Source organism: Peromyscus eremicus, chromosome 3, assembly GCF_949786415.1.
Source record: "Peromyscus eremicus chromosome 3, PerEre_H2_v1, whole genome shotgun sequence".
Taxonomy (NCBI): domain Eukaryota; kingdom Metazoa; phylum Chordata; class Mammalia; order Rodentia; family Cricetidae; genus Peromyscus; species Peromyscus eremicus.
In genome coordinates, this window is record NC_081418.1 from 10,031,827 (window position 1) to 10,056,630 (window position 24,804).

General features: G+C 38.0%; 1 protein-coding gene across 1 annotated transcript in view; it reads right to left on the minus strand.

Moving 5' to 3' along the window:
• Sema3d (semaphorin 3D) overlaps positions 1–24,804 on the minus strand; it is a 107,632-nt gene that overhangs the window by 32,788 nt on the left and 50,040 nt on the right. The window contains exons 2-4 of the mRNA XM_059256451.1: positions 17,769–17,911; positions 3,825–3,939; positions 2,718–2,787 (exon numbers count right to left, since the gene is read on the minus strand). Coding sequence (XP_059112434.1) covers positions 2,718–2,787; positions 3,825–3,939; positions 17,769–17,911 — 328 coding nt within the window. The remainder of the gene's footprint in view (positions 1–2,717; positions 2,788–3,824; positions 3,940–17,768; positions 17,912–24,804) is intronic.

Below are 24,804 nucleotides of genomic sequence, written 5' to 3' on the forward strand. Positions count from 1 at the left end.
AATGGTGTCAGTGGGAGACATCAGAATCAGAAGGTAATGGTAAGCAGGCAGATAAGAGGAAAGTGACATTGTGATAATAATCAAATATCTGCTTGTTTATAATAAAGAAATAATGCACCATTATTAACGATTAATTATGTCTTTTCACTAGACAAAGGATATGGCATGCATTCCAAAATTACCTCAGTCTTCAGGGCAGCATTAAAAATAAAACAACAAAGAACACCAGGAACAAAGAGCTGATTTGTAACTTCACACTCTGGGTGGGCAGAAACTTGATAGGAAAAGGGAAAAAAGAAGTATCTTGGGGCTCTGTCTCCCTTGCACATATCTACATCTGTGTGTGGAACACACATCAACTTCAACTTCAAAGAAAGATTTTGCATGGAAAGGGGCCAAGAAAACTAGAGCTGAGATACTTGAGCCAATGCAGGCGATTGCTCTTCTTGCCTTTTTTTTTTTTTTTTTCAGTATTCATTACACACTAATAGAAAAATGGATTCCCAAACAGCAGCTCTTGGGAAGTCTCCCTAATGTCTATAATAAAATATTTCCATCTTAAGTCTCACAATTAATCAAACAGTCTTTGTTTTTCAATGTATTCTGAATCCATAGAAAATTCCAGCTTATGAGGATCTTGCCACAGAAAGAAATAAACTGTAAACTATAGGAACTTATTCAAAGGGAGAGACCAGAGTCATTTCTTTCATTGTCAATAACAACCTCCAGGTTCTCTCATCCTAATGTCGAAGCCCATTGACAAAGAGTTAAGGGAAGATATATGCAAAACTTAGAAGTAGTCTAGGCATTCAAGGGAAGCGTCTGTGTGCTTCAAAGAGTCAAAAGTAAGTAATCGAATTAAATAGGATGAAGACAGTAGGGAGCACACCTTTATAAAAGGTTTGTAGATGCTGCTTTAAACTCACGGAAGTCACAGAATCTCATTGATATCACAAGGCAGCACTATGCAGAAACCAGACACGAACACAGGCATAGAAAGAGGATGGGCTTCAGTCCGGCCTCATGGATAGGAATCAGCCACTCATCCTAGAGAGTAGTTTAGTGGACTCTCAGAGCAGCCCCATCTACCTGTTCCGGTGACAAGGGGGTTGTGATGTGATAGGTTCTAAGTCAACAGTGCTCCACACTGTTTTGTCAGTCAACTCGGTCCTTCATTCATGCATTTCTTTAGTCCCACCTCTCTAGTCACACATCTGGAAAGCACTAATTATGAACATTCCATGCGTATGTTTTTTTCTTATACCTAACAATTTTATACTGTGACTTCATATTAGAGATACGTTTTTCATGTGTGCAGCGGCATGTGCTCAGCTGAGTCATTGATGCATCTGAAATAAGAGGAATGTTCTGGGGACTGAGTGAATGTTTTCTGTGGTAATTAACATAGTGGCCACCATGCTGGTATAAAAAGAATGCATATGAACAAACACAAAAACCAGATCAAATGAAGAAAATAGGTGTGCTATGCAAATATGAGGGAAAATTAAAAAGATCAACTAGCTACTGTTATAGTTTGAAGATAAAGTACCCCTAACAGGCTCATGTGGGTTTTTGCTTTTTTAACTACTGTTCCTAAGTTGGCATTGCTATTTTGGGAGGTTGTGCATCCTTTGGGAGGTGGGACCTTGACAGAGAAAGTGGGTCTCTGGGGAGGAGGCCTTGGTAATTATAGCCCAGCTCTGCTTCTGGCCCTAGTCTTGCTGTGCTTCATAATTTCCAAGTGTGAGCAAGCTCCTGGGGCATGCCATAATGGATTACATCTTCGAAGGGTGAGTTACTTCTCTGAAAAGTTGCTTCTTTTGGGTGTTTGGTCACAGCGATGGCAATTGCAATTACTCTAACTGTGTTAGTTTGGGGCTGGAGATGAAGCTCAGTGGATGAGTATTAGTATGCAAAGGTCTGTGAAGCAGACAAGGAAACAACTATTTGACTCATATACAGGAAAAATTTCAAGGACTAAAAGCATTCTCTTTGGGACTGGAGAGATGGCTGGGGGAATGAGAGTTCTTGCTGTTCTTCCACAGACCCAGAGTTCAGTTTCCAGCACCCATTGCAAGCGGTTCACGGCTGCCTGTAAATCCAACTCCAAAATATCCGATGCCCTATTCTGGCCTCTGTGGGCATCCCCACACACTTGCACATACGTACACATGGACACAAACACATAAAAGTAAAATATATATAATAAACCAAAACAAAACTCTTTTTCAAGCTTGAGGTAGGAGAGTAGAAAATGGACTGTCATCAGACTGGTCAGATATGAGAGTCTGGCGTGGCAGCAAAGGTCCTCATTGTCCACCACAGACAAACCGCATACACCGGGGTGGCCTTTCGGGTGTGTCCGCTGCACCAGGCTAAGGTCTTAAAGCTAGTTACTCAATGAATGTATTTAATAGATATGATCAAAGTACATGATCAGTTGATTTTAGGGAGATTACCCTTGATAATCTGGGTGAGCGTGATTCAATAAATTCACAAACCTTATAAAAACCAGCTAAGTTATCCTCAGATTCTGCCGCTGAAGTAATCTGTGCCATGTTCAAAATTCAACTTCCCTGCCTTTTCCCAGCGGCATGCCTTTTGGTTTTTGGAATTGTCTAGCAAAGACCCATGATCCTATAACTAATTCCTTATAATAAATCTCTTCATATGTTAAAAAAAAAAACCTTAAAAAAAAAGGATTGTGTTCAACCTACCTGGTTGTGGTAAAGACTCCGTATACTACAGGATTTCTTTCATCTCTTGTAGGGAGCAAATAAATGTCTTCTGTTAATGAAAAAATAATTATGTACCATATTTTTGTTTTTCAATATTACATTTGCTTTTTAATAATATATACTTCAAGAACTCTAAGCACTGACCAAAATAAAGATGAATCACTACAGCATTAAGGAATTAAGGGTAAAAGCTTTCTCACCAGCTTTGTGACATAACCTCTTAGTGGTATGCATCAGTGAGATGACTCAATTGACAGTCTCCATGACTATTTCCAACTAAGAATATGTGATTTCATATAAAATAGAAACCAGAGAGTAAAGGAAGATTTTACCTAACAGTTTAAAACATGTGATGCTGTACTGGCTTCAGCCTAGTATTTCAATATGAAAATAACTACTTGTGCAGAGAATACAGCACTGATAGTCAAGAAGTACCAGAATGTTTTACAGGATGATGAGAGATATGGGTATGTTTATTTTCAATATGAGTAAAGCATAAAATACTGATGAAGTAATTGGAAGACTAATTATTTTGTCCACTTGAAAATAAAATTAGAAGATAATAATATTGACCTTATATGCAACTAAAATCTTTCCAGAACTAGATTTGAGAGGAATAAAAAAGAAGAAATGAAAAGAAATCTGTCTGCAGCCTCTCTGAGGAGGTTTTAAGTCAGATCACCATGGTCAACAAATCTTCCATCCTCCCCAGCAGAGGGCATCCTAGGAACAAGGAAGCCAGGCTATTCCTACCTGTTGCTCCCACCAAGGAAAAAAAGGAAGAAGCGGATTGCATGCAGACTTTCTAGTCTCATAGCTCATATCTTCTGATTACTGTAATTGCTTCCCTTTATTAAATTTGAGGTTCTTTCAAATACAGGAATACTTCATTGTATTGTGCATTCAGACTGAGGGCAAAACACAGGCTTTGTGTGGGCGAAGGTCAATTTAGTAAGAACAATTCCAAGCTGTGCTTATTTGTTTATGTAGGTATTTGTGTATATGATACTAAAATAAATAAATGCTGAATTACTTGATTAGGTAGTAGGACTGTTCTAAGAGCAAGGGACACAACACGTGACTTACGGAGTTCATCAAAATGAGTATCTGCCCCATCGCTTCCAGGAATTGAGCAAATCAGTCTCGCCTTAAGAAAAGTAGTCCATTTGTTTATCAGACTTCGTTGCCCACCTACATCATTCTGAAAGAATGGGAAACAAAAAGGTTCAAAAGTTACCAGTAGGAATCTACAACTAACTAAACCCGGTAGGCATTACAGGTAGTATCTCATTAATACTACCTTTTACAAGGCACGGAGTCTGAATATTGACTTCAACTACTCAATAATGGAAAGCTAGTCTGTCACTCAACCGTAAATGTTTTCTTATGGTTAAATGAATGCAAGCAATTTAACTCTGGTGGATGAGGAGATGCATGCAGAACTGCAGTAATGAAAGCAGGCTGGGATCAAATCCTGTGTCTGCCAAGTTTGTGTTCTGTGACCTATAAAACGCTAATACATCTCTATTCTGTCATTGATAAAATATGATTAACGTCTTGAAATTCGGTTATTTTGATGATCAAATGGAAAATTCTGTGTAATGTATTTAGTATAGTGCCAGACAATTTGAGTTCAATAGCTGTTAGAATGACTTATGTATCATTTATGTATTTAAGAATATTTTCATGTTTTAGAAGTAGGCTTCATTATAAAGTAAAAAGAAATAGTCTTCCTCAAGCTAATGTAGTACTAATTAAACATCAAGGAATCATAAGTATACAAATACATACATATGAAAATAATTTTAAATATTAACCTACATTTCCATACATTACTTCTCAGAAGTTTTTTATTTAAAATGGTTTTAAACACTGAGCCAAACATAAACATCCATATCAAATAAACAGAATAAACAGAGTTATGTCCTTTTATACACTAAATTTATAAGATTTTAAAAAATGCATTTGAATAAGCTAGCTTTTTTCTGTGCTCATAATAAATAAAATGCAAATGATTCATGGAATGCATACATTAAGCATTTCATTTCAATAAAAATTATTCTTAGATCCATTTTCCATTAACCTATTTACATTTAACTATGTTTCCTAAATCTTTTGTTTTTCCTCATCCCAAATTCTAGAAAGTTAATGAAAAGTCAATTGACAAGTTTGGTATTTGAATATCTAGTGCCTACCTTCTCTGCTTAATGTCTATAATCTAGACTAAATCGAAGGAGAATGTCTGAATGACTACTCTAAGCAAGAATATTAAATCCATATCTAATATATATAACATATATGCACACACATATGCATATGTCCTTCAGAACAGGGAGGAGGACACAGAAGAAAGGGCAACAAGCTTCCTCTCTTCAGAGATCTCAAGCCCAAGCACACAGGGACACTACATGTAATTCTCATTTTTACTCAGCTCTTACATTCCTTCCTGTTGATCAGGCATAGCTCTTGATGAGCAAAATGCACTAACAATTATTCTCTTCTTGATTTATTTTAGATTTATAAGAACAAACAATTATAAACTAAAGGATAATTTTAAACTTTAAAGGCACTGATCTTGAATAAAAGAGTTCATGAACTTAATGAACAAAACATAACCACATCTCACAGATTTTTGTTTCACTTGTTTTTCTTTTTAAAATTTTGACACAGGGTTTCATTTTATGGCCCTGGCTGGCCTGGAACTCACCATGTAGAAAATGTTGGCTTGAGTTAGCTGAAATCCACCTTCTTCTGCCTTCTGAGTGCTGGGATTAAATGTGTGTATCACTACCCAGCAAAGATGTCTTTCCTTTAAAGCTTAAATGATTCCAAGCTATTATGAATGACAGAATACATCTGTAGGGAAGTACATATGTGCTTGGGGTTTCATATATAAATACATTTTCATATGCATTTGCATATACACAATAAAAACATAATGGTACACACATAAAGTGCTTAAAATCAGGAGAAACAGGAGGGTTTTGGATGATTTTGTTGTTGTTTTGTTTGTCATGCATGCAGTTTAGGATTTCTGCCTTTTGATGGTAATTGAGAGGCCACAGGAGCACAATGGTGGGCTTCTCCTGGCCCTAGCCTGAGTTTCAGTTTCTGTTTAGGTCTCAGTTTCTGTTAAAGTTTAGGGTTCTGATAAGGCAGGCCAGGGAGGTATTGCATACCAGGCATGATTCAGCACTTACAGCCCCAGCCAATCAGAAACACATTAATGTGGCTGCTGCTCACTTGGCCAATCATGTTTAGGATGACCTAATTCCTTCCTGGTAATCTATAAAAGGAGCCTGTGAATTTCTCTGGGGATCACTGTCATTTTGTTGTGTGGCTGACCCCTGAAAGCAGGAATTCTTCTCCTGAGAAATAAATGCTCTTGCTTTTGCATACATGAGTGGTGGTCATTTGTAGAGTGATCTGCGTACCCTAACAATAATAAAATCTACAATAGCATTTAATTTTTAGATGTTTTAAGTTAGCACCAGAAGTCAACTTCTTAGTGCCTTCACCAATTAGAATACTCTTTACAGTGCCACCAATCAGGTGCTTGATAAATATATGTTTAATTGTTAAGAAATAACTAGCATTACAAATGAAATTGGCAAAATTCTTTAGAAAGGTTTGGAGAGCCAAGGAGATGGAGCCTCCGCTGGAATTTCTGCACACTGAGAAATGAGGAGAGGTGTCTGGGAAGTGGCAGATCTGATGCTATGTCTTTTTAATGGCAGTTGGTGTCAGAGCACATGTGTAAAGATGAGTTGCAGAAATGTCTCGGGGGCTGGAAATTAGCAGAAAAGTACAACAGATAGAGCAATCCAAAATACACAGAGAGAACCAAGACAAAGCTTGTTTCGATGAGAACTGGGATCAATTAAACTAGTGAAGGAAAATGTTAGAAAAGTAAATTAGGGGAAGACCAAGGAAGGCTTTCATATAAGGCCAAGGTGCCTGTGTGTTATTAAGTACACAATGAAGAAATCCTCAAGGATTGCAATTAGAAAAGAAATGAAATAATTACATTTGTCTGTCAGAAAACCACATAGCATACTCTATATAATGCCATTCAAATAACAGTCATGTCTGTAACTGCTCTTAAATTTCTATTGTGTATATTTATTATTTAAGTGTCATTGCTCAAATGGTATTCTACATAGCTATTTGTTGATTCTGATGTCTCTGAAGATGTAAAGTCAGACTTATCTAAATATGGCTTTTAAAAGCCGGGTGGTAGTCACACGCCTTTAATCCCAGCACTCGGGAGGTAGAGCCAGGGGGATCTCTGTGAGTTTGAGGCCAGCCTGGGCTACCAAGTGAGTTCCAGGAAAGGCGCAAAGCTACACAGAGAAACCCTGTCTTGAAAAACCAAAATAAATAAATAAATAAATAAATAAATAAATAAATAAATAAATAAAACAAAATGCTCATAACTCAGAAAGTATCATTCTTTTCTAAATATCCTGGTGTATAAAATGTCAATAAGTGTCCATATTCAAACATTTTCCTTATTCTATTTTCAATTCTTACTTGTGGTAAATATGAAAAAATTCTAACCTACTAGCTCCAAATTTGTTGATTAAAAAAGGAATGTTTATTTTTTAACTTGATAAATAAACACTGCCATCTTTTAAATGGAATAATCTCTGACTGCTCTTGCCTCTCTACCCAGCTGTCTTGTCCAGTTCCTTAAGGAGCTCCAGATAAAAACAAACAAACAGAACAAACCAGGTCAAAGCTACCTGCTATCATGAGAGCAGTGAGCACAGTTTGGGCACAAGGCTCTCAGTAAGCACTGGATCACTGGACAGCAACTCTCAGAGAAACCTGGAGCACTGCGGGGGAGTTCAGTGCACTAGACTTTATTTCTTCTGCAAGGAAGTATCTGTCTGGCTTTGTTGTCCAGCTCTCAGCCCCTGTATTTGTTTGCAAAGCCACAAAATCCCATCTGATAACTCTGAGGCCAGAAGAGGGCTAAAAGGAGGTAATCACTCTTGTACTAAATCGTCACGTCTTCACGATTTTTTTTTTTTTTTGTAAAGCTCTACAGAAGTCAGCAGTTTCCCCAACACAAAAGATTTATTATTGAGATGTCAGAATCGGCAGCTCATGGGCACCAGCCACTTCTGTGTGCCTCTACTCTATTTATCATGGTTCCTTTGTTGTTAGATCCTCTACACAAAGATGCACATGAAAGCACCAAAGAGAAAAAGGTAAACAAGCCTGAACTTTGGTGCCCCCTCTGGTTGGTGAGTAAGGAGAGTGCCTGTGAGCAGTCATTTGCTTGGCTTTTGACAACAGATTATCAATTCTTTTCACCTAGTAATAAGTGGGCTAAGTCATGATACAGCCTAATGGACAGACCATACTTCTTCTGTGCAAGAAAATTTAGGTTTATATAAATATTAAACGGACATGCAAAGCAGCTCAAGGCTGTCACCCAAGAGTGTTTACTGAGAGTTTCTTGTGACCTTACAGTCACAATACTGGGTTCATACACTAAACAGTTTTATCTGTGTAAAATATTCCTTTAAAAGACCTCTCAGCACCTTATAATATCATCTTCACACATGTTTAGGGGAAAAAAAGTCTAAGGAAATATATTCATTGATTTTAATTGTACTGCTGAATCCTGAAAATCAGTGAAATCACCAAGGCAATTGTGAATGTATTGAAGCTGTATGTTCCAGGGATGGGGACGTGTTGAGTTAGTAGAATGTTTGCTTAGCATGGAAGACTCTGTAGTCTCAAATTCACTGAGTTCAATGAGTCACATATGTGTCATACAGGCAAGTGGCTGGTTTTCTTCTCTGCCTTTTTTCTTAGCAATTTGTGTCTATACTTCTTTGTTTTGCCTTCTAAGGTATATCAGCTGTCAGCTGTTAGTCAGTGGGGAGAATGGTTCTTGGCTGTCAAGCTACCTGGAATTTACTTGAGATCCTAAGTACTAGAAAAGCCTCTGGTATCTTTGGAAGTAGTACAGAGGGGGTACCAATAGATCTGATGTTGGTAGGGGGGTCGCTCTGACAGGCTCCTTTTCCAAAGATACATGTCTCTGTAACAGCAGTCTCCCAAGACAATAAATAATTCTGTATTTCATGTGGCATCTCACCCATTTCTATGTGAGTCAGGAGACTTCAACATTTGTTTCTACAGCTCACCTGAGAGGATGGCCACGTATGATATCATGTGAAGATGAACTGAGGCAGTTCTTATTAAAATTGTTATTACATCAGTGTTTTCCTTTTTAGCACTGAGAACAGTTTTGTTGTTCTTCCCATGAACCCATCACAAAAAACCACAGTTATAACTTATTGAAGCCTTAGAGTAGAAAACAGGAAGAGCAATGTTGTTTTTTCATTTGTTTGGGTGGGAGTAGATCTTCACTATCATACACTGGTTCCTTCAATGTTTGGAAATATCCTCATTAAGGCTATTCTTTGTAGTGCATTGGTACATTTTTTAACATTACTTTTCTTTTTTTCTGGGGAGAGGCTCATGGGAGAACAGCATGCATGTGACCATCACAGGACAACTTGAAGAAATCAGTTCTCCCCTTCAGCCACTGGCTTCTCAAGCTTGGTAGCGAGTGGCTTTATCTGCTGAGCCATCTAAATGTTGACATATTTTAATGTACACGGTGTATGTCAAATGAGGCTTTGGGGACCTTCTTCCAGGTTTCACTGTATTTCTCTAATGGTATGATTACAGTTAAGTTTTTAAGTCTGCCATCTTGGGTTGGGATTATCCTCACCATTTTTATTCACTTACGTAGAAACACGTAGGCCCTTTAATTAAGTTTTCAAACACTAAGTTCTGTCCGTAGAAACAGCTCAGTGCAGCCTGAGAAGGCACAGAGAGGAGTAAACCGGGCAGCTGCTGTGCAGGCAACCCATGATCTCCGTGGCCAGCGACATTCTTTAGAACACTCAGCAGCATATTCCAGCTCAGGGCTATGTACAGCCTGCTAGATGGAGCTTGTTATGATAAATGACAAATCAGATGAAGAATATGATACATTGAAATAGAGCATCCATTAAGTGAAAAATCACAAAGGTATTGTATCCCTAACGTTATATGCTGACTTTTTTTTTTTTTTTTTTGGTTTTTCGAGACAGGGTTTCTCTGTGTAGCTTTGCGCCTTTCCTGGAACTCACTTGGTAGCCCAGGCTGGCCTCGAACTCACAGAGATCCGCCTGGCTCTGCCTCCCGAGTGCTGGGATTAAAGGCGTGCGCCACCACCGCCCGGCTATATGCTGACTTTTTAACAATGCTCCATAGATGACCTGTGTATTTGCCTCCAAGAGACAACATCAGTGGTAGAATAGTATTTTCATTTATTGTAAAAATACTAGAAAACTTATATCACACTTCAGAACAAGGCCAGTTTTGTTAATTCCAAGTATAATACAAGAATAGATATTGTTGAAGACAGCAACTGGAAAAGAGAGCACGGAGAGGTGTTGGTTTTAAATGCTCCAGGAACTTCCTCTCTTCGCACATAATACAGTTGAACAACACTGGGCAAATACTGAAATTTTAATCAAAGGTGAATCTAGAACTCTAACCCTTATTGTCATAATTCCTTAGAGCATATTATTTTTCTGGGGGTCTATGGATTTGAAAAAAATCTGGATTCCTGCAAAATAAGTCCATTACTACTGAACAGGTTTTGTTGTTGTTGTTGTTTTTGCTTGTTTGTTTGCTTTTTGAGAAATTATCTCATGTAGCTGAGGCTGGCTTGGGACTCACTATGGAGCAGAGGGTGACTTTGAACTTCTGATCATCCTGCCTCTATATCTCAAGAACTGGGGTTGCAGGGATGCACCACCACACCTAATTTTATACCATGTTGGGTATAAAATGTCTACAGAGATTTTCAAGGAAACATTTTCTTTCTATTTCATTTTGCTTATTTGTTTCTTAAATAATATTTACAGGCAACTGCTTGCGATTTGCCATAGGAGAACATCAATGCAAAGAGGGAGAGAGTTTCTAGCACTACTTCAGAAACTCAGAAAGAGGATTAGAGATGCAAGACGTGGATGTTAAAGAACTCAGAAAGATGGAGATGCAGGACGTGGATAACGCGTGATGCTAAAGAACTTAAGTTTCCAAGCACTAGCAGGTTCAGTTGGGTACAGGTAGGCATGCTTTCAGGTAGTACTGAGGCTTCCTAATTATTGTTTTAAAAGCTACAACAAACATTATAAATCCCTTCCCAGGAATTCCTCTGACAGGAAAACAGATGGAGGTGCAGCAAAAGCACATCTGGAACCCTGGGCACTAAATCTCTCACTTAGGTTGTAAGTGACATGCTAAAAGTAAGCACAAAAACCGCAGCTCAGTGGAGATCGATAAATACAGAGAGTGTCATCAGCTTAAAAAACAAATCTTCAAAGGCAGTGATTGTCCAAATAGGGCCATATATCAAAATAGACAACGCAAGTGAGATTGAAGCAAACAGCTATTAATGAGACCCCTAGGCAAGTTATGTGAAAGGGCCATCCAAATTGAATTCCTGGCATAGACAAAAGGAAATGCTCAAAACAAAAAGAACTGGCATTGCCTGCAGCTGGAACCTGCAGTGAGCCTGCCACAATGCTTCCAAAAATGAAGGGAATCCACGAGTAACCAAAATAGCCTGGAGGTGCAAAACTGCCGGCCAGCCTCACTAAAGGGACCAGCATTTCCACACATGACTAAGGGTGCACGTGCACACACACACACTCACACACACACACACACTCACACACACACACACACTCAAACACACACACACACTCAGACACACACACACACACGCGCGCGCGCGCGCGCGCGGGAGATTGTATAGATACAGTAGTATCTGAAAGTGAATGAATTGCAATGTAAATAGACAGAAGTCTCCATAATTTACCTCATGCTGCTGTGACTGAGCATTCAGTCATTGCCTAATTCTTCACCATGGAGATAGAAATAATTTACCATGAATGAGAAAAATTCACCAGGGTAGAAGATGGCCCACTTAGTACTTCAAAATATTGACAGTTCAACAAGATTGAAGAATTAAATAGAGCTTAACAAGGATTTTATGAGTCATTTAAGTCTAAATATCCTTTTAAATATGAAAGGATTGATAACTAGTTGGACTAGAAAGTCACGCTCTTACAAAAAGATAATTCATTAGACAATATGTCTTGTATGATGGAAATCATTCTTATTTTGAAAGAAGGTTTTCAAATAAAGGTATTCCCCTGAGCTCTTATTGATTAATAGTGTCGTGTGAAATTAACTTCTGTTAATTGATATCTCTTCCTTCCACATCTCTCATCTAAAATTTATAGCTCTTATTAATAAATTTTTACCAGATATGGTTCCAAGGTACTTTGTGTTCTGAAATATTATACACTTACAAATTACAAGTATTTTTAAAAATGAGAACAAATCAGAGAGCTGGAAAGGTGGCTTAGTGGTTAAAAGCACTTGCTGCTGTTCCATAGGACCAGAATTTGATTTTCAGCATCCATTCAGGTGGCTCACAGCTCCAGAGGATTCAACGGCCTTCTGGCCCCTGTGAGTTCCTGCAGATATGTAGCGTACACAGAAACACTTTACACATAAGTAAAAATGAGAAAGTAAATCTTTTTTTTAAGTGAGAGCAATAACAGTAGATTCTATATTTACAACTAACTAAATGCCAGCTGTGCATGATGTCGCCCATCTGAAAACCCAGCAGTCAGAAAGTAGGGATATAGGAGATTATGAGAGTTTGAAGTCAGTGTAGACTACACAATGAGTTCCAGGCCAGCCTGGCTTCCAAAGTGAAATACCTCTTCGGTTTAACAAAACAAGTGGAAACATAATACAAGGCCATCACTTGCCAATATGCTTCAGTAGTGAACCCACAGGCCACTACTGCCACCTTCCTCAGCTCATAAGAGATATGAAGTTGAATAGATTCCAAAGGTCTACGGATATGGTATATGATATGTGTCAGTGAACATTTTCAAGTACTATGGCTAGGTTTTACATTCTTCACATGTAAGTCTCCTACATTAGGTTATGTGCTCACATCCAGAAATCCATGTCAATAATCAATTGAGCATATGTCACATGTAAATCCAATGCTCTCACTTAATCCTTATTTTTTTTTTTTTATGTTGTTGTTGATTTAGGTACAATAGTCATAGAAGATGTGGGCATCCACATCATGTAGGTTAAAAATGGAGAAAGGGAGAAGAGGGTAGGAGGTATATATCAAGTTGAATGTTTCTATCCCCTAAGCAGTGGTCATCAGTTATACGCTGACTGTCAAATCCTGGCTTTTAAATTGTGATTAGACCTCCCATTTTAGATTGTAACATCATTGAAAACTGCTTTGATTTCCCTGTTCTTTATTTTCTCTTCTCCTCCCATCACACCCCCACACTTTCTTTCTTTTCCATTCTATTTTATTGGCCTGCAACAGGCTCTCAACTACTAGGATTATGGACATGTGTAACCACCCCTAACTGCTTTGTTATTACATTTTTTTTTATTCATTCATTTTACACACCAAGCACAGTTTTCCCTCCCTTCTCTCCTCCTGTCTCCTCTCCCCACGTCCCTTCTTACCCCCCATCCACTCCTCCTCCATCTCTGCTGAGAAAGGGTAAGCTACTGGTAGGAATGCAAACTTGTATAGCCACTTTGGAAATCAACATGGCGGTTTCTCAGAAACCTGGGAATCGATCTACCTCAAGACCCAACAATACCACTCTTGAGTGTATACCCAAAGGATGCTCAATCATACCACAAGGACACATGCTCAGCTGTGTTCATAGCAGCATTATTTGTGATAGCCAGAACCTGGAGACAGTTGTGTAGCAACTGCGATTTTTTATTAAAACACCATTACCATGACTGATGGTAATTCTCCTACCCATCCTACCACACCACAAAACAAAGTCTCTCCAATTGTTTTTGTGGACATTTACATCTTTCTTAAAATTGTTATTGTCCCTTTGGATTCCATCTTTGTGTTTAACCTTGCCTACAAATATTTCTGAACAATTGCAGTTACTTCCATGACTCAAAAGCAATATCCTTGCAGCTTTCAAACTCTAGAAGTGAGACTTTAGAGAGCCTCAAGTTCATACTTTTAAGTAGCTGAATATGCTAACACATTCCAGAGTCACTTCAGCTGCAGCATGTCCCAATATAACATCCAGGCTGTTTGCTCTCTCATAAAGGAATGCACCATTTCTGCACTGTCAAGACCCATATCTTGTCTCCTAAAACCCAGTTATCAAGAATATAGGAGAACTTATCTGTACAACAAATATCATCTAGGATGACATTGCCTATGAGACACATCATGTGGTGAGGTCAACATCATTTCGGGAATGGGAACAAGGAAACATTGTGAATTCAGTTCTTCACCTTGATAGTCATATTTCAACATAAAGGCATGTGACTACTGCATTGAATACTACAGATATGAACATGACCATGAGCATGGATTGCACTAGCCTGTATTGATCTATCAATAAGATAACGATATTTATTTGCACTTTATATCTATACAAATAGATTCTCTTGGAAATATCTCCTAAATAGTCCTTCATGTCTTTATTCATACCATGTTGGATATGACAAACTTCTAATCACAAGTATTTCTCAATCCAGATGCATTCTTCAAATGTGAGCTAAATATATCCATCTTGTCCCTCTGTACCTCAAATATTGAATAACTCACTATTACCCAGGATCATGTTCTCACTTGCTAACGTGCAAGACTTCTTATCACCAAATTTACAACACAGACATTGCTCCCCTGACACATGCTTTAAATTTTGGATACAACATTTCAGCATTCTATGAACAAGATTTACCCTGACAAATGCTGCATGGAATGATTTTCTCCTCTTTGTAGCATAGTCCTGTTCACGTCATAGGACTCATTTCAATCATTCTCTTCATATGATTTTCTTAAACCACTCATAGCTTAGAGTTCTCATATCTCCTATTTATGTCATATCATGTTATGAATATCTTTTATATGCATTACTCTCAGTGATGGGAGATGTCATTCTGTATGCTGTGAATGTGTTGCTCTAATTGGTTGATAAATAAAATGCTGATTGGCCAGTAGCCAGACAGGAAGTATAGGCAGGAGAAGCAGACAAGGAGAATTCTGGGAAGAAGAAGGCTGAGTCAGGAGTCGCCAACCAGATACAGAGGAAGCAAAATGACAAGGCAGAACTGAGAAAAGGTAACAAGCCATGTGGCTAAACAAAAATAAGAATTATGGGTTAGTTTAAGTGTAAGAGCTAGTCAGTAATAAGCTTGAGTTAATGGCCGTACAGTTTGTAATTAATATAAGCATCTGAGTGATTATTTTATAAGCAGGACAAGGGACTGCAGTGGACTGGTGGGACCTGAGAAACTTCCAACTACATCTCAGTGTACTTTGAGAGTTTTTTTTTGAAAGGGTAACTTAGTTATCAGCAGTATAGTATGTGCTGTAGGGAAGTCATATTTTGTTGTTATTGGTAAAATATTCAAAGATAATATATGAATGGATTATAATATTGAACATATCAGCTCTTCTCTTGAATTATCTTTAATTTTTGTATGTGTGTATGTGAGAGAGAGAGAGTACTCTATTACCAAAATCTCTTTTTTACCAATAATTTTATGCCAAATAAGTCAAGAAAACACATTTTCCAGATCAATATAATATCATTTTTTCAAGTTTAATAACAAAAGAGGCAGAAAATTCTTAAACTGTCAACAGTTCCTTTTTGTGTCAAAGTATTAGTTAAATATGAGAGCAAACAATGGCAGAAGAATAAAACCTTTGTGTTCCAAATATGGACCGTGGGAAACATGAGCTGAGCAGGCAGGAGCAAGGACTGCCAGGCTATTAGAGCAAACCGGGTAAAGTCAGTAGGGCTTACACAGCTTACTCTTAATTCTGTCTACTATGACATCTTCCTTCTAGACTATTTTTTTTATAATTATCAAACTCAATCCTCTTTCACGATAAAGATGCTCTTTTATTATTACTTGAGAAAAATTAGAGAAATAATATTAAGACATTTTGGAATTAAGGGAAATATCAACAAAATTGCAAATGATACCAGAAGAATTCCTTTATGTGAAAATAACATAGAAAGTAACAATGAATATGAGTTGGATGTGCTGTAATTAAATTGCAAAGAAAGCATGTAGAACCAGACATCACGAGCACTTGACCAATAGATCATAGCGATAGTGAGCAGTCTTAAGATGTCACCCAGTTAAAAGAATGATTAAGAGATGAGACACACTGAGTGAAAAGTCTCTGTTGTGTTGCTCATCCATCACATCTTTATTTAATCTCATAATCGATAGGGTGATAGGAGAATCTTACTGTGTAGTCTCAGAGGCTTTGTAAGTTGGGAAGACTTGTTTACTGCATTTTTTTTCTGCCTTTTCATTTTTGCAGGAGGTTTTTTTCATAGCTTAAAAAGAACATTCCATGGTTAATGCTTGGAATCCTGCCTATGGCTTCTATATAGAAATTTATAACTGTGACAAGGGTTGAGGTATTCATCTATCTTTATGACTCATTTACACCAGAATAAAACCTTTACTTTGGTGCAGATAAATTTCAATAAAATGGATTATATCCATTAAGAAATAAGCACTGAACCTCCCTTCAAGCAGCACGCTTGTCATACAGTTTTCAAGAAGACTCATGAAATGCATTTACTGCTTGTAAACTGATTCTGACATTTTTAACATACTTCTCTTACACAAAGTGTCAATCTCCTGCGTGGCTTTCGGGGTCATTATGCTGTTGTTATATGGCATGCTTCAGTAAACTGACTCACTAAGAGCGCTCCAGGCACGGCCATTCATGCCAGCAGGAGGCTTTAAAAGAAGACCGTAGATTTTTGGACTCTGAGAGAATGAGGATGCCTTTGAGAGAATCTGTGCCCTGTGGGAGAAAAGGATCAGTGGGAGAGACAGCATTATTGGCTAGGAGAGTAGGTAAAGAACGGTCTGGGCTCACAAGTTGGCTTCATTCAAAAGACATGTTGTCATTAGCAATTTCAAGTGTGGTGATGGTTTGTATTCCTGTCCCTGGAAGTGTTCAGAAGCCCCAGGGTATAGAATGAAACAAAAAGTGACAGGCTTATATGGAAGAAAATGAAAAGTTTGTTTAAGGCCGAGGAAAGATTCCTGAAGAAGGTATTTATTAACTTAATGGCCCTTGCACATAACTGATTTATGTCTCCTCCAGAAAGTCATTGCAGCAGAGGCAAAGGCAGGAAGAACACACACATTCAGACATCGAGAGTTTGGCTTCAGTGCTGTCTCTAGTCTATAAAGTCCATAGACAATCAACTAAAAGCCTTGATGAAACAAAATGTAAGTGTCTCAAACAGTTAATGTGGTTAGTATACTTTACATAAAACAACAATATTCAGGACTAATTGGAGTTTTCTTTAAGATAAATATTTTATGCTTTTAGTTATCTTTTCTTCTTCATTTTTCGTTCAGAACTTAATCTAGATTAATGGCATAGGAAGTATTTAATATAAGAAGATATAACTGTATTTAAAACTCAGTTGGTCCAAACAAAAGACATGGTTGTTACATGTGTAGTATGTATTTATAAATACAGACATGATTTTGTTACTGTTTAAGTTACTCTAGTGATCATTCAATTTTAAGGTAAGATTGTCTAATGTTCCATGAGAACATTTTCTCTTTGGAGACCAGGACAGTGAGTGATCTTACTGAAAAGATCAGTGAGTGGTACAGAGACATCAGCAGAGTGCCAAATAATGCACAAGGCTGGGGAAGCAGGTCAAGAACTGAAAATCAAATTCCCTATTTGAAAATAACTTGTTTTTGCTTTTCACAATAGCACCTCAAAAATTACACATTTATAGAAGTGTGAACTCATCTTACAACTTTATCAATCGTGAACGGCCCTTTTTCTTCAGCACTGAAGATGAATTACTTCATGCACATAGACACGGTTCTTAAGAAAAAAAAAATGAATCTTGCCTTACAAACTCTCCCAACTCTTGAAAGAATGCTTCTGTCAGATGTGCTGCCTTCCTGAGATGATTCCCGAAAGAAGAAATATATTTTATCATCATCTGGATTATAAGTGTCTGGAATGGGGAATGTTCCAATAAATTTTGCTCCTGGAAAATAAAGAGAGTTACAAGTTAAAACAATAAGATAATCCAGCCAGAATCACCTCTGGGTCTTCTATATATGAAACAACTAGCAGAATTTTCAAAATGTGATCTGAGAGTCTAATGTAGGAAAAAAGATGTGCAGATAAACATGGTACAGTGTGGGAGCATGTGGTAGCACAAATAGTGACTGAACAAGTCTGTGAGGAATTTCAGGGGTGGGTGAAAAATTGATTGGGGGGATACAACTGTTAGTGATTTCCACTAAATTAGTCATTGGCCATATAATCAGAAGGATATATTCTGAGAAATGCATTATTCAATGATTTCATTATTACTATGCAAATACGATAGAAATTACAGGAATATAACTGGCCATGATGTCACTAGGCAATATAATCTTATGAGATTGTATATAGCATATATATATTGTGGTGATATTTTGTGTATTCTCTAGCAAATCAAGCTTGCCTGAAGATCAGAGGGCAAAGTCAGCCACTAGTTAGCAGTGGTGGCACACACCTTTAATCCCAGCACTTGGGATCTCATGCCTTTCATTTCAGCACTAGGAAGGTTGAGACAGGAAGTGATATGGCTGGCCAGAGAAAAGAAATATAAGGTGGGAGGAGACAGGAGCTCCTCCCTTTTTGCCTGAGGATTTCATAGAGATAAGAACTAGTGGTAGGCTGTTCTGCTTCTCTGATCTTTCAGTTTTTACAATGATCTCTGACTCTAGGGATTTTTATTGTTAAGACAAATTAAAATTTGCACAATAATACGTGTAATAATACTTACAACATAAGTGCAGATGACTTACCTTGAAAGTTTTTTCCATCTAAATATTCTATGATTTTATGTCCTCTCTATGAAGAGACTACCTCTTTACAATAACCATGTGATTTTAATGAACTTAGGGAAACCCAAGATGTCATTGATTATGAAAATTGTGGTATTCTTTACTGGACTGTGTGAATTCACCAGAGGTGGGATAAAGATAAATACAGCCTAGGTGATTTCCAGCGCATGTCCTAGAGATTCACTTTCTGTGTTTATATTGTAAAGGTGATCTCAGGCAATTTTGTACACATGATCTTATTCAAATTCCAAGAGGCTAGCTATGTGTCAGGTTTTTTTTACACATAACACGAGGCACCTAATGTTATTTGTCTAGTAATATTGAATAGTATCTACTAGTGAGTTAGTGCTCACAAAAGCACTGAGCAACTGCTGGTGTCTGACGTTCAATAAATGTGAATTATAGCTAGCCCTGGTAGCACAAACTTGTAACATCGGGTACTCTGGAGGCTAAAGCTGGAAGAACACAAGTGCAAGGTATACACCACAGTGAGTACAAGATACAACTCTGGCCGGGCGGTGGTGGCGCACGCCTTTAATCCCAGCACTCAGGAGGCAGAGCCAGGCGGATCTCTGTGAGTTGAGTTCGAGGCCAGCCTGGGCTACCAAGTGAGTTCCAGGAAAAGGTGCAAAGCTACACAGAGAAACCCTGTCTCGAAAAACCAAAAAAAAAAAAAAAAAAAAAAAGATACAACTCTGCAGTGTATCTTTAGTGAGATTCTGTCTCCAAAAAAGAAAACACACAAGGACTGGAGACACCTCAGTGGTGAAGCAGTTTTTAAACATGCATTAAATCTGGGTCCCATCTGGGTTAGTACCACAAAAATCACCGAGCAAGGGAAAGACCAAAGTGGTTTGTTAAGATGGAGGTAGTGAGGACAGTGAGCACCATGGTTATGAGCACAATGTGCCTGGGAAACCTGAGCACCTCACCCCCTTGCAGGAGTGCCGTAAAGTTATTCAAAGCTAACAAATCCTGTCTATTCTAACCTGGAAAGGCATCCCTCACATGTGGCCAGGGACAATGTCCTTGCAGCCCAAAGGAGAACCCCCTTGGTGCTACTTCCTTCCGAGTCAGATAAAATTTCCTAACACCTGATTTAGAAAGAAATGAGCAGTTCAGGTTGTTGTTTTGTTTAACTGTAAGTTAGCTTGATATCAAATCTGTACTTGGCTCAGAAGTAATGTTTTGAATAAAAACAAAGAAAATAAGCATGGTTCTTGAGGACTAGAGGAAGCAATTGAGTTAAATAGAATATGCGAGGCACCTTCAAGAAAACACTAAGCACTCAGGATGCAGAAGAAAGTAGATAAAATATCACATTGTTTTGGATGCTTTCTTCCCAAGTCTATGTATCCCAGGAGTTCTGAAAAAAAATATTCTCCAGAAAATGGATGGCAATTGACCAAAGGCCTCATAAAGCAAGCTTCATAGTAGTCTTCTTCAAATGGCACGTTGGCACCCACCTGTAATCCCAGCACTTAGGAGGCAGAGGCCGGTAGGTCAGGAATTCAAGACCAACGTTGGCTCAAAACAAAACACACACGCACACACTCAGGAATGTGTACAGGCACACGTGCACACATCAAGTTATGAGTAGTTCTGTTATCAGCCCCGCCTCTCCTAACCAACCATTGGTTTCCTATCCAATCTCTTTTTGACCTAGGAAAGGAGAAGAGAGAGATGCCTGCACTGACTTCTCTTTATTCCTTATTATTTCCCAATGGACTCTTATAGTCCTCAAAATCCAGCTTTGGTCAAGACCCAGAAAACTACCTGAAACTTATTTTTAGAAAAGCACGGGAGACTTGGAAATTTTTACTCTTGGATTTATCTTAAATTGGCAAGGCTTAATCACATTTCCACTCAGGGTTTTGATCTCCCCACTACCAGGTACACACTCTAGTTGCTGATAAATGGCAATTTCAGACCATAAGCAAAGTAAAAACAATCCCTTTTACTAGCAAATGGACTCTTTTGACTTGTTATTTAAATATTATTTTTAAAGAAGCATCACAGCATCTCCAATCCCAGCATAGAGGAGATAAAAGTCAAGACTGTTGTTGCCTAAGTAGCAAGTCTTAAACCAGTGTAATTACAGAAACCCTGTTTCAAACAAGCACTCAGACAAACAAATCAACAGATACTGGAAAACACCACAGTGCTTTTTTCTATACATGGAATTAGGATATCAACAAATTAGGATTCAATGATAATTAATCAGTAAGAACTGATGTCAATCTTCATCTGGAGTAGGTAAATACTTGCATATGTAATGACATGGCTAAGAAAACCACTTCTGATGCTCCAGTTGCTTTAAAAGGAGGATCAATAGTAGGGCAGTAGTGGTGTATGCCTTTAATTTCAGCACTCGGGAGGCAGAGGCAGATGGATCTCTGTGAGTTTGCAGCCAGCATGACCTACAGAGTGAGTTCCAGGACAGCCAGCTTGTTAAGCAGAGGAACCCTGTCTAGGGGGAAAAAAAAGGAGCACCAATGTGGAAAATGATAGCATTCCTATAGACATAGGCCAGGGATGGATAATACTCTAAAGAATGCTTTAACAGTCTCTAATGCAATGTTGCCAAACTAGATGAAAATCTCCAGTGATAGTTTAGAGATGTGAACATTAAAAGAAAACAACCCTTTATGAGATGCTTTTAATCATCTGAGTTTACAAGTCATTATCATGGATATGACCACTCTGTAGATGGAGAAAGACCTATTATTAGTCCATGAGCAATGATGAAGATGTATGACTGAATGAGAGAGAGCAAGGACTAAATAAGTAAATATTTAGTACTTAGGGTAAGCTCAAAGGGGGCCAAGACAAATGATTTAGAAATCATTGGAATATGATTGGCCGTCTTTATTTAGATAAGTACAAGATCTTAAAACAGACATTCATGGGAGCATAATAGATTGTAGCACTGAAATGTTACACAGGTATCATGATGACTCTTGAAATGTTACTATATTTTTGGTTCTATGTAACTGACATTAATTTATTTCTTAATTTTAATTTATCATTTTATTTCATTCTATTCTATTTTATTCTGTTATGTGCATGGGTGTTTTACTAGCATGTATATCTGTGTACCACTCACATGCATGCTGCACACAGAGGCCAGAATATGGCCTTGGATACCCTGGAACTGAAGTTACCTTTGGTTGTGAGCTACTTATTATATTGGTGCTAGGAATTGAACCCAGATCCTCTGGAAGAGCAGCCAATGATCTTTATTGCTGTGCCATCTCTCTAGCTCCTTAACATAAATTTGTAATGAAAACTTAAAATCATGGGATATTTATACAGTTGTACAAAATTCACATTCTTGCCAGGTGTGATGACATACACCTTTAATCCCTGTAGTCCGGTATGGGAGGTAGGGGGTGGTCTTGGGAAGAGGCAGGAAGATCTCTATGAGTTTGGGGCCAACCTGGTCTACATAGTAAGTTCCAGGATAGCTAGAGCTACACAGTGAGACCCTGTGTCAAAACAAAACAAAACAAAAACAAACTAACCAACCGACCCCACCAAAAAAACAAAAAAACAACAAAAAAAAAACCCTCAAAATTTATAATCCTTTCTCTAGAAAGAAAATGAAGACTTCATAATATCAAACAGAAAAGTACAAAGTAATAGGAAGACTAAATGAAAGGAGAAAATTGTTTATAAATTATCCTTCAAGCTGGGCATGCTTACTCCAACCTGTAACCCCAGCACTTTGAGTGATGGTACAGGGAGATTGCTATGAGTTCAAGGCAATCTTAGCCCACATAGGAAGTCCTAGGCTAGTCTGGGCTATAGAATGATGCCCTCTATCAACAAATTAATTAATTGAAAAAGGGTTTGAAGAGGAGCAGATGGGAAGGTGGGAAAATGATCACCTGAGCTGATCTGAGCCACTTGGCAGTCACTTCGTTTACAAAAACAAACAGTGTGGAAAGAAGAGTCGGACACAGAAGTTCTGAAGAAAGTTCAGACATATGGCGTATGGTGAGACGGTGCTGCGGGCACGCACTGGGCAACCTTTTTGAAAAGGAAAATCAACATGAAGGTGCAGCCAGAGAGCACCCTCAGAAATGACCACCAGGAAGTGTGAAATCAGTCCACACTTCAAAAATTTGTATGATACCAGAGGAGGAGGGGATCATAGCATTGCAAGCTCTGATCCTTCAGCTGTGAGATAACATATACCATGCAACATACATGACTTTGTGGTATTCAGCCATCACTGATTTTTATTGAGTTCTTAAATGTGTTTTTTTTTTTTTTTTTTTTTTTAACAAGTCTTGGAAGAAAACTGTTTTTGAGGGGAATGGTGGGAAAGACGAAGCCAAATGTTTATTATATGAAGAAATCTAATTATGGAAAAGAAGAGTAAGTATCAAGTAGTACTCTGTTCTGTGATTTAAACAATAAATATACTTACAAGCTAAAAATAAATACAAGTTTTGGGAATAGAGCATTTCTTTCTTGTAGATTACACTGAGGTCTTGTCTTAGAACATTATTGTTAGCATTTTATGATAGAAATTCTTTCCTGATTTGCTGCCAAATTTGGGTAAAAATAGCTATCATTTAATTAGTGCATGCTTGTTGAATTCAACCATTTAAAATCATAGCAATAGACACCTGGGCTTTATTATATAGCACCACCCCCTCCCTCTGGCATTTAAAACACATGTCCTAAAAGGGACAGCATTTGAAACTATGTGTTTTCACAACCGAACTCCTAGCATGACACATGAGGAACTGCCAGTTGAAGATGACAAAAATTCAGCCTACGGAACACAGCACTTTTTTTTCTCCTACAAGCCTCTCTCCAGAGGGTTGATCACACCTCCCCCAGTACTTAATTGACAGTGATTTTCTAATTGCCTTTTATTTCTTCTTATGTCTTCTTCCAGTCGTTTTAACTTCTCCTTCCATGTGGGAGAATTTACAGACAACAGAGAGTCTCAACAGAAACTTTAAATTAAAATCCCCTCTAATATGGTAAAAATGAAAATTTAAAACAAAAGTTCCCAGCTACTCCAGAAAGAAAGCAAAACCACATGCATCCAAGGTTCATTACTCCTTTTTGTTTTCCAAGTGGTGACATTCTTTAGTTCCACCCTGAGATTCGAACAGAAACTCAACCCTGTTTGAGCAACTACGCTGACTTCTCCGTGTCCCTGTCTCTGTGTTTAAAGATTATGATGTATTTAAAGGTTGTGTTGATGGGGAATGGGATCAGCTTGAACTTTATCTAGAACTGCCCAAAGGGTTTCAGTTTTGTTGTTCTGTATTCTGGTAACTCATTTAAGAGGGACCTTCATATCTCAAGGAAGAACTCAGCATTGAGGAGTCACGCTTCTTGAGTCATGAAAGAGTGCTGCAGGCAGTCCTAAGGAGAGTCTGAACAGATGAGAGGTTAGCTGTTCTCACTCTGGCTGCTGCCAAGTGGGGCGCAGGGCACAACATGGTGTGCATTTAAGGATTTTAAACTCCCTAAGTGGTTCAGCAGCTAAAATCTACTGAAAAAATTCATGATCATCATGTTAAAAATAATTGTTCAGTATATATATATATATATATATATATATATATATATATATCTTAAAAATTAATGAACTATTACATTTCCTTTTTATATTTTACTTAATCTAAATGTTGTATCAGGTTTAAAAGAATTTAGCTTACCACATGCATATAAAAAAGTGAGAATGTGAACTGAAAATAGAGGCAAGCAGAGAAAGCAGAGCTTGACGCAGGATCCTCAATGTAGCTCCCAAGACGGAGATGACACACTGATGTCATGACATGGACAGAGTGGAAGCCACATTCAGCACTGAGCTACTTGATAATTGATTACCCATCATTCCTTATCCAACAGTACTCTTGTGAACCACAACAGCAAGTTTCATATCCACATGCAATGCAAATAATAAAGAAAATTCACAAATGCATTGCTGTATGTAATTGTAGGATAGTGTACATACATTAATAAGCAACAATAATTTAAACCGGTTATATCTAAAGACATCTCTGCGCTGATG